This window comes from Bos javanicus, chromosome 10 (genome assembly GCF_032452875.1).
Source record: "Bos javanicus breed banteng chromosome 10, ARS-OSU_banteng_1.0, whole genome shotgun sequence".
In the NCBI taxonomy this organism is placed as follows: Eukaryota; Metazoa; Chordata; class Mammalia; order Artiodactyla; family Bovidae; genus Bos; species Bos javanicus.
Genome location: NC_083877.1, coordinates 84,933,863 through 84,944,887, shown reverse-complemented (window position 1 = coordinate 84,944,887; position 11,025 = coordinate 84,933,863). Strand labels below are relative to the sequence as shown.

Sequence of the window (11,025 nt, the reverse complement as noted above, 5' to 3'; positions counted from 1 at the left end):
TTAAGCAACTGAAAGAGTTAAAAATGGCTTGTGCATAATATGGCCCGACTGCGCCGTTTACTCAGGCTATTATAGAGGCTTTAGGAAATCAAAATCTGCCACCTAATGATTGGAAACAGGTTGCTCGAGCTTGTTTATCTGGAGGAGATTATTTCCTATGGAAATCTGAGTTTGCTGAGCAATGTGGGATCACAGCCGATATCAATCGGCGACAGGGACTGAACACCACTTATGAAATGATGGTGGGAGAGGGAGAATATCGAGACACTAATAGTCAACTTAATTATTTACCTGGAGCCTACCCTCAGATTAGTGCTGCGGCTCTACAAGCATGGAAAAAGCTTCCAAATTCTGATAAAAAGACTGAAGATTTATCTAAAATTCGCCAGGGGCCAGATGAGCCATATCAGGATTTTGTTGCCCGCCTGCTTGAGACAATTGGTAAAATGATAGGGGATGAGCAGGCGGGGATGGTGTTGACTAAACAGCTTGCTTATGAGAATGCCAATTCGGCTTGTCAAGCTGCCCTGAGACCTTACAGGAAAAAGGGAGGCTTATCTGACTATATACGGATTTGTGCTGATATCGGCCCTTCATAGTTCAAGACATAACTTTGGCCGCGGCATTACAAGGAAAGACAGTCAAAGAAGTACTGTATCAACAACAAAAGCGGGATAAAACTAGTGGTCGGCTTCGAATCCCTGGCTCTGGCTGCTTTTCTTGTGGCCAGATGGGTCATCAGGCCGCCCACTGCCCGCAGAAGCAGGCCCGGAGACCTGCTCAAACCCCTAACCTTTGTCCTAGGTGTAAGAAAGGCAGACACTGGGCAAGGGATTGCCGTTCTAAAACTGACTTACAGGGAAAGCCACTTCCTCCGGTCTCGGGAAACTGGGTGAGGGGCCAGCCACAGGCCCCGAAACAATGTTATGGGACGATGCAAAATCTGACCAAATTGGAGACGCTTCAAGGCCAAAACGCAGAACTGTTACCGAGTTGTTCAGAGCAACTGCAGGGAGTGCAGGATTGGACCTCAGTTCCTCCACCTACACAGTATTAACTCCAGAAATGGGCATGCAGGCTTTGCCAACTGGAATTTTTGGCCCTCTTCCGAAGAACACTGTGGGCCTCCTATTGGGGAGAAGCAGTACTACGATGAAAGGTTTATTAGTAGCCCCTGGAGTCATAGACTCTGATTATATGGGTGAAATAAAAATTATGGCCCATTCACCACAGGGCATAACAGTAATACAATCTGGTCAACGTGTTGCTCAATTAATTCTACTTCCTATAATTCCAGTTGGAAAAGCCATTAGGCAAGAACGAGGATCCCGAGGTTTCGGGTCTTCAGACGCTTATTGGATTCAGGCCATTAATAAGCAACGCCCTGAGCTTCTACTGTATATTCAAGAAAAGCCTTTTAAAGGTATTTTGGATACTGGTGCAGATGTTTCTGTTATATCTCAAAAACATTGGCCTGATGAATGGCCTAAGCAGGTTGTAATTTCTACTTTGCAAGGCACTGGGGAATCACATGACCCAGAACAGAGTTCAACCTTTTTAAAATGGAGGGACGAAGAAGGACATGAAGGACATTTTCAACCTTATGTTTTGCCAGGACTGCCGGTTAATCTATAGGGGAGAGATGTTATGATGAATATGGGGGTATATCTTTATAGTCCAGATAAAAAGATTAGTAATCAATTGCTAGACCAAGGCCTTTTGCCCCATCAGGGGTTGGGGATAAATTCACAAGGGCCTTTACAACCCCTGATCCCTGCAGTTAAGAATGATAGAAAAGGTATAGGATGTTTTTAGGAGGGGTCATTGATCGTCCTGCAATCCATGCTGATCCGATAAAATGGAAGTCTGATGATCCAGTATGGGTTGATCAGTGGCCCCTATCAATAGAAAAAATCACGGCCGCCAATCAGCTTGTGCAGGAACAGCTTGCTCTCGGCCATATTACCCCCTCAAATTCACCTTGGAATTCACCTATTTTTGTCATTAAAAAGAAAACAGGTAAATGGAGGCTATTACAAGATTTACGAAAGGTTAATGAAACAATGGAATTGATGGGCCCCCTTCAGCCGGGGTTGCCTACCCCCATGGCCATTCCAAAAGATACTTACAAAATTATTATTGACTTAAAAGACTGCTTTTATACTATTCCCCTTGCCACTAATGACTGTCAAAGATTTGCTTTTAGTGTCCCTTCTACAAATTATAAAGAACCTATGAAAAGATATCAGTGGCAAGTTTTACCTCAGGGAATGGCTAATAGTCCTACTCTCTGTCAGAAATTTGTTGCTCAAGCTTTAAAAACCACTAGGTCCTTGTATTCCCAAGTATATATTATTCATTATATGGATGATATTCTTTTGGCATATGAAGATGAGGAGTTGCTATTAAGAACATTCGCTTATATGCAAACTGCATTACAGGATTATGGTTTGATTATTGCAACAGAAAAGGTGCAACGCTTCCCCCCCTATTCTTATTTGGGGTTTTTTCTGGAAAAAGAATGGTTTCGAGCTCAGAAGATAGAAATTCGTAAAGATAATTTGGTTACCTTGAATGATTTCCAAAACCTGTTAGGAGATATTAATTGGATAAGACCTTACTTGAAGCTAACTACAGGGGAAATGAAGCCTCTTTTTGATATTCTGAAGGGTGATCCTGATCCAACTTCCCCCCGAACTCTGACTCTGGAGGGAAGGCAAGCCTTAGATAAAGTTGAACAGGCCCTGTCTAAACAACAAGCTACTTATTGTGACTATACTCAAGAATGGGGTTTATATATTCTTCCTACTAAACATGCTCCTACAGCAGTCTTATTCCAAGGATTGCCTTTAAGATGGCTTCACTTGCCTGCCTCTCCCTCTCGGGTATTAACCCCCTATTATGATTTGGTTGCTGCCCTAATAGCTCTTGGGCGGTCAGAATCCACTGTATATCTAGGAAGAGACCCACATTTTATATGTGTTCCATTTTCTAAAATTCAGCAGGACTGGCTGTTTCAGTTTAGCGACAATTGGGTTATTGCCTTAGCTGGTTTTAGTGGACGGCTTGATAATCATTATCCCTCAGATAAAATTTTGCAATTTGCTCATTATCACCAATTTCTCTTCCCAAAAATCATTGTTTCTCAGCCCCTTGCCGACGCCCTAACTGTATTTACTGATGGCTCTTCTAATGGAATAGCTAGTTTGATTATACAGGACAATACTACCACCTGGCATACTAATTATAAGTCTGCTCAAGAAGTAGAACTATTTGCTGTTTTTCAGGCTTTATTACAAATTTCTGCTCCATTTAATTTATATTCTGACAGTCAATATATCATAAGAGCCTTAAACACTATTGAGACTGTTCCATTTATTGGTACCCTGAATTCTACTATCCAAACTCTTTTTCGTGATATACAACATTTAATTTGCTCCAGAGTTAATAAATGCTATTTTGGTCATATTTGTGCTCACTCTGGACTTCCTGGACCTTTAGCACGAGGCAATGCTTTGGCTGATGAAGCTACACGTATGATATTTCCTTCACTGGAACAAATGGCAAAAACTTCCCACAGCTTACACCATCAAAACAGCAATAGCTTAAGACTTCAATTTGGCATTACTCGAGAAGCTGCCAGACAGATTGTTAAGCAATGTCAAACATGTCCTCAATTTTTTAGCGTCCCCCACTATGGAGTTAATCCTCAAGGATTGTTGCCAAACGATATATGGCAAATGGATGTTACCCATATTCCTGAATTTGGTAAACAAAAATTTGTTCATGTTACTATTGACACCTTCTCCGGCTTTTTACATGCCTCTCTACAATCCGGAGAAGCTAGCAAACATTGTATAGCTCATTGCATTAAATGTTTTGCTGTTATGGGAACCCCTAAAACCATAAAAACAGACAATGGTCCAGGATACACTGGAAAAAATTTTCAATTATTTTGTACGCAATTGTCTATCTCACATAAAACAGGTATCCCTTATAATCCTCAAGGTCAAGGAATTATTGAATGGGCACATCAAACTCTCAAACATCAATTGCAAAAACTAAAGAAGGGGGAATTGTATCCCAATACCCCCTCCAACTCTCTAAACTATGCTTTATTTGTTCTAAATTTTTTACAATTGGATATAAGTGGCCGTTCAGCAGCACAGCGATTTTGGAACTTTGATGCACAAACAATAAGACCTAAAGTCTTTTGGAAAGACCCACTTGTGGGAAGATGGTATGGACCAGATCCAGTACTAATCTGGGGACGAGGGCATGTTTGTGTTTTCCCACAGGATGCCGAAGCGCTGCACTGGCTGCCAGAAAGGTTGGTACACACGGCGGAGACAGTCTCTAGCAAACCAGATGAGGAGATTGACAATTCAAGAGCATGATGAATTACCATCTCGGCAACAACTTCAGGCATTGATGCGAGAGGCACAGAATCGTGTTGTGGTGCAGGGCGATCCGATATCGCCTTTAAGCTTCCTGATAACCTTATTAATTATCTTAAATCAGATTAACACTGCACACTCTGAAGAATATTCAAATGCTTACTGGGCTTATTTTCCTGACCCTCCCCTTCTCCAACCTGTGGGCTGGGAGGGTCAGTCCATTCCCATATACACTAATAAAACTGTTTTATTTCTTGCACCTTGTTTAATTAAAAAACTGATTGATGATCTATGGATCATAAAGGCTTCCATCTATGGAAATGGTCTGCGGTTAAAGGAACATAAGCGTGCGCCTATATAAAAAGAAAGGGGGAGATGCGGGGAGCTGCCCGTGAGAACAGGGTCCTTTGTCTGAAGGACACAGCTCTGGGAGCTGCCTCAGTCCTTGAGGGTTTGCTTGCAAACATAGCTCTCTGTACCGCCACTCCAGAGATTAGGCGCTTATTTACTGCAGGCACCTGGAGTTCTGTGCAAACTTCTCACGCACAGAGAAATGTTATCTGGTGTAAGAAATAATAACAGGGAGCCATTCCCATGCTCTCAAGATTTCTTGTGACTGTAAGATGTATAGGCCAACTAAGAAAAAATGTCAACTGTCTTGTCTTTCTCACGCTTTTCTGTATAAATATGAGATGTTGAATAAAGTTGGTGTCAGACTGCGTCCCTTTGTGGTGACGTGTCTGAACCTCTCGACCCCATCTTTGTAGTCTCTTGCTTTAGTTTCTTTCTTAGCCCCGCCGTGCACATTCTCGGGACCTGATCGACTTTGCCGGCTGGCTCCGGCGTGTATATATATATATATATATATATGATGTAGACTTTTGAAGCTGTTTCTTCTGGAGAATGTGAGAATAAGTTTAGGACATCATACTCCTGTATTAAATATTTCATTATGTGTTTCCTAAGAAAAAGAACAATCTCTTAGAAGTATAGTACAATGATTAAAATAGGGAAATTTAACATTGATAAAATACTATTATTTAATCTATAGTCCATATTCAAATTTAGCATCAACTGTACCAATGATGTCCTTTCACTGTAACTGTTCTTTTTCTGGTCTAGGATATAATCCCTGACTATGACTGTCATATATTCTAGTTTTAAACAGGAGCCATTTCTCAGTCTTTGTCTTTTATGACACCAGCGTTTTTGAAGAATACTGGCCAGGGCTGGAGTTGTCTGATGTTTCTTCACCAGAAGATTCAGGTTGTGGCTTTTCAGCAAGCATACACTGCTTAAGTGATGATGTATCCTTGTCACTGCATCACAGCACGAGGTGACTGACATTAAGTGTAATCAACTGGTTAAGACTGTGTCTGCCAGGTTTCTCCAGTTGAAAGTTACAATTTTTCCTTTTATAATTACTAATAAATTTGGAGGACTATATTTTAGGACTATGCAAATATCTTTTTGCTCATTAAACTTTCACCCACTAGTTTTAGCATCCACTCTTGTTCTTGACTGAATCAATTATTACTCTGACGCCAAATGGTGATTTTTCTTATTGCATCATTCCTTGGAAATTTAATAACTTACTACATTCCACTTTAAGGAAAAGCATTCTATTCTCCCATATTTATTAAGGTATGTATTTATCAGTTGTATATACTCATGAACTCATTTTATTCAATAAGCTATAACTGATTACTGTCATTTATTTTGACTGTCCCAGATTTGGCCAGTGGGAGCCCCTTCAAGTTACCCTCTGTGTCCTTTAATTTTTTGTTACTTATTTCCTGTCACAATAAGATATTCAAGTTCATCTCTTACTCTCCTCGCTCCAGTCTTATAATCAATCATTTCTCCAAGCATGCTGGCATGTTTTAGTAGGAAATCTGACTAGCTTTTTGTTGTTGCTGTTGTTCAGTCACTAAATCATGTCCAAATCTTTGAGACCCTATGGACTGCAGCATGCCAGTCTTCCCTGTCCTTCACTATTTCCCAGAGTTTGTTCAAACTCGTGTCCATTGATTCTGTGATGCCATTCAACCATATTATTTTCTTTCTTCTGCCTTCAATCTTTCCCAGCATCAGGGTCTTTTCCAATGAGTCAGCTCTTCACATCAGGTGGCCAAAGTACTGTAGCTTTTTAAGCTAAACATTCCTTAACATGGTTAAAAAATCAGAGGATACAGAAGTGAAATATTGTTGTAAATAATCTTAGAATAGCTCAAGGGAAACCTAAAAATGTTTTAAAAGAAATACAGACAGACCTAAGTCATGTAGAACAGGTGTAAAATAGATTTATTTTGTGCTGACTGAACAAAGCCTTCAATACAAAAACCATAAGGGAAATCTCCTAATTCTATCTAAAATATGATAGTTTTTAACACACATTTCACTTCTAATATTTCTATAATTAACATGAAGACTGTAAAAAGTTTAAATAAAGTTTAAGCAAATAATGCATTTCTAGGATATAGTAGCATGTATGGAGTAACAAAATTATAAGAGAGCTAGTTAACCAGGGTATATTGAATAATTTATTTTACTTCTTCCTCCCAAAGAAGTTTCTTTGGTTTTAATGAGTATCCATGTCTATGAGAAAATTATGTATTTGCTACAGTCAGATGCTGGCCTATGATACATGGAGGCAGATGAAAATCAGGAAATACAAGTGATACTGATAAAGACAGACCAATATCAATTAGCTAATGCAGTCCACAAATCTTTTATACAATGAATTTTGAAAATTATTTGCATGGCTGGCCTAAAGGCTTATTTTAGAATAATAATTTATAGCAGATAATTTTGATAATGCATGCTATTATCAAAGAGTAATTTTAAAAATGGAAGTTGCCTAGGAAAGAAGGTTAAAAAAAAATACTGTACCAAAAAATTACTTTAATAAAACATAAAATCCACACAAGTGTTCAGTTGTCTGATTTCTCTAATATGCTTCCAGATCATCTTGAACTTAAGTTTTGATTGCTAACTTTTTCAAAGCATCAGTGGAATCACAACCCATTCATTCATGCATGCATGCAAAAATATTTTAATAAGTGCCTACTATGTGTATTTGTATTTTTACTATTTATTATAGTAAAAATACAAAAAACATACATGGGAATGAAACATGATACAAATTTCCTTAGGTCACCATGGGACACAAAGAGGCAGCTAGGAAAGCGATGAATTTAAGTCACACCTAAATTCACACGTTAACACCCACTAGCTGTGAGACTCTGGCAAGCTACCTGCCCTGAGAGTCAATTTCTTTATCTGTAAAATGGGAATGACAATTTGTGGCTACAGTGGGTTATTAAAAGGACTAAATGAGATAGCAGAGGTAAAGTATCCAACATGGTGCCTGGCACAAACAGGAGTCCCAAAATGTTAGTTCCTTTCCTTTTTTCCACAGATCTAAAATGATAGCTCTATGCCCAACATTTCAACAAGGTTCAGTAAGATAAAGATTCAACAGGTCCAACAGAAGACAGTCAGTTTGCTAGATTCATAACCATGTGATCATGGATTATCAATAAATTGCTTTATAGATTATTACTCATAGTTATCAATATCAAAATATATATATATATATCATACACCATGCTCTTGTTCTTAAAGTTGATCATAATGTTCCATTAGCATCATCTTTGTTTCAGCCAAGAAAACATGGGACAAGAATGAAAATAAAAGGCAATTCTGACTGTAAAGCCGTTCTGAAATAACATCTTGCTTCAAAGGAGAGTTAAAAGTCAACTGAAATGTCTTAACTGTGGGATGAGGTTTCAAGGAATTAAAATACTGGAAATACATAGCCACAGCAGTATAACAAAAGAGATAGTTACTAAGGCTTGGGAGGGTTTCTACCTACCTACCAGATTATCTTTCTCCTGATCCTGTTTCTTCAGATAGTTCAATACAGACATTGTGTCTTTCTCCATTTTATACTGCTGTCTCTTTAACTCTTCATTACATCTTGCCAGTCTCCGGGAAGTATCACGATACTCAATCCTAGAAAGTTCTGTGACTTCCAGCCTGGCCTCCCAAAGGGAGGCATTGGCCTTGGCTCTCTCCAAAACAGACTCCTCAAGTTTTATGATCTTCCTGCACAGGAAGAGGACATCAAGAGCATATAACTATTTCTCTACTTTATTAGTATTACACCTTTCTCTATATTATAATTTATTTTGCTTGGCATTTGCCTGGCACATATGAGCAAATATTGTTGGATGAATGAGTTAGTAAGAAATATATATGGTCTATTGCCCTCAGTGTTTCATTGTTGATATGTGCACTGTAGATGAATGGGCAAAAATAGAAAACATATGCTAGTGAGTTCTAGGAATGTGACAAGCCATTGGCACTTCCAGAAAATGCAAGACTAAACATGCAGTTATTTTTTTTAATCACACTGTAGAATACTTATATTAATACTCTAGGGGGGAAATTGCAAATAAATTTGTATATTGGGCTGTTATCTTAGGAAGAAGAAAAAGAATATTCCAAAATGATAGTAGTGGTTATCTTTGGATAATGGGATTACAGGTGGTTTTGTTCTGTTTGACTCACCAGGTTTCCTAAACTCTCTGTACTGAGCAGGCATTACTCTCTTAAACAAATTACTTTATAAACTTTACAAGGATCCCTTGTGGTCCCATATATAGTGCTGTTGGACAAGATGTATGATTCCAATGTGTCTAGGAACGACTAGGGTCATCCAATAAATGTAGTAGCAATCTAGCAGCAACTCCAAACCTGTGAAGGTTTAATGCCAGAGCAATCTTACCCACTTCAGAAATTCTCATCATTTGGGGAAATCTGAATACTCAAATCCTTTATGTTTCCTTCGAACCAAAAGGAATCCTTGAAAAGGCCCAAGGAATTACTTCCATCACCCAGACATCCTTCAGGATGTTTAAGTGCCTCTCAACCACACAGCTGAGATCGATCAGGTTACAGGCAAAAAATAACGAACCCAGAGCACTACAGCACAGTTCTTGCCGGGACGGGGGTGGGGTGGGGGGAAAAGATCCAAGTTGAAGCCTACAGGAGCAGACATCTTAATTTGTTTAACAAATATTAAGCTTCTTCTATGGTTCCGACTCTCTTCCAGGTGCTGGAGATAAGGTGAATAACGCTTAGTGCCTATTCTAGAGCATCTTTGGGTCTTGAGGATTTCCCAACTACTAATATTCTGAGCCACATGATTATCTGGAGTGGGGCTGGAGGTTGTTAATGTGCACTGTAGGATATTTAACAGTATCCTTGGTCTGATAGCTCAGGTGGTAAAGAATCGCCAGGAATGCAGGACACGCGGTTCGATTCCTGGGTCAGGAAGATCCGCTGGAGAAGGGATCTTCTCCACTCCAGTATTCTGGCCTGGAGAATTCCATACTCTATCATCCATGGGGTAGCAAAGAGTGGGATACGACTGAGCGACTTTCACTCGGTCTCTTATCCACTAGAGGTCCCCCGATGTGACAACCAAAAATGTCTCCTTGACAAACGTCCTCAGGGAGTCAAAAATTATCCCCCTCCCCAGCTAAGAATCACTGGTGGCGAACAGTGCTGTCCAATAGAACTTTCTGTGATGTTAATGCTATCTAGACTGTCCAATACAGTCACCACTAGCCACACAGACCTACTGAGTACACGCAATGTAGCCGGTACAAACGAGGATCTGAATTTTTAGTTTAATTTTAACGAATCTTAATAGCCATACATGACCGGTGACGACACTATTGGGCTGCACAGGTCTAGAGGATCTCCGACCTTCAATTCCAGTGTCAGAACTAACCCTTCCTCCTCACTTTTAGTTCTTTTCCCCTCCACTAGCACTTATTTCATTCGGTCCTCAGTCAGTCAGTTCAGTCGCTCAGTCGTATCCGACTCTTTGCGACCCCGTGGACTGCAGCACGCCAGGCCTCCCTGTGCATCACCGACTCCCGGAGTTTACTCAAACTCACGGCTATTGAGTCGGTGATGCCATCCAACCATCTCATCCTCTGTCGCCCCCTTCTTCTCCCGCCTCAACCTTTCCCAGCATCAGGGTCTTTTCAAATGACTCAGTTCGGTCCTATGTTACTTCTATTCTTGGGGAATTTATCTACCTCCTCGTTAGTACACTCCACATAAGCAGGGGCTGTGTCTAAAAGATTTGAGGGTCCCAAATCTCAACACTCCGGTCTTAGTTGAAGCAGTGGGGGGTATGGCATGCCTTTGGGGAATTTCTGAGCAACGGAGCCGTCCTTCTTAGAAGCTGGGAGAGCAAGGGAAGGGTCCGGGAGGAAAGCGGGGTAAGGGCGCCAGTTGGCCGGCGCCTGCGAATCTCCGGAGGGCAGGCCCTGGAGCAGGGACCCCAGCGTGGCTTCCCCTTACTTCTTCTTCTTGTCTTTATCTTTGCCTTTGTCTTTGCCTTTCCCTTTCTTTTTGTCCTTCCCCTTAGCCGGCATCCTGGCTTCTCCCGGGGCACAGCAGCCGTGGTCTTGTCTCCGCGCCGCCCAGGCCGGGCTTCGTCTCCAAGGACACCACCAAGCCGCGCAGGTAACGATCAGCTCCAGCGGTTGCCGGCGCGCAGAGAGCGCACGCGCCCGTGACGTAGCTCCTCCCCTGCCCCACCCCT

General features: G+C 40.8%; 1 protein-coding gene across 4 annotated transcripts in view; it reads right to left on the bottom strand.

Annotated features, from left to right (window-relative positions):
- Positions 1-10,960, bottom strand: part of BBOF1 (basal body orientation factor 1) — a 48,555-nt gene extending 37,595 nt beyond the window's left edge. For 2 of the 4 annotated variants that reach the window (XR_009738813.1, XM_061429416.1), the window contains exons 1-2: positions 10,782-10,959; positions 8,279-8,507 (exon numbers count right to left, since the gene is read on the bottom strand). Coding sequence is in view for 3 of the 4 variants with exons in the window: in XM_061429416.1 (XP_061285400.1) it covers positions 8,279-8,507; positions 10,782-10,855 (303 nt within the window). In the remaining variant the exon portion in view is untranslated. The other 2 variants (XM_061429415.1, XM_061429417.1) reach the window with 2 other exon arrangements.
- Between the last annotated feature and the right edge of the window lie 65 nt (positions 10,961-11,025).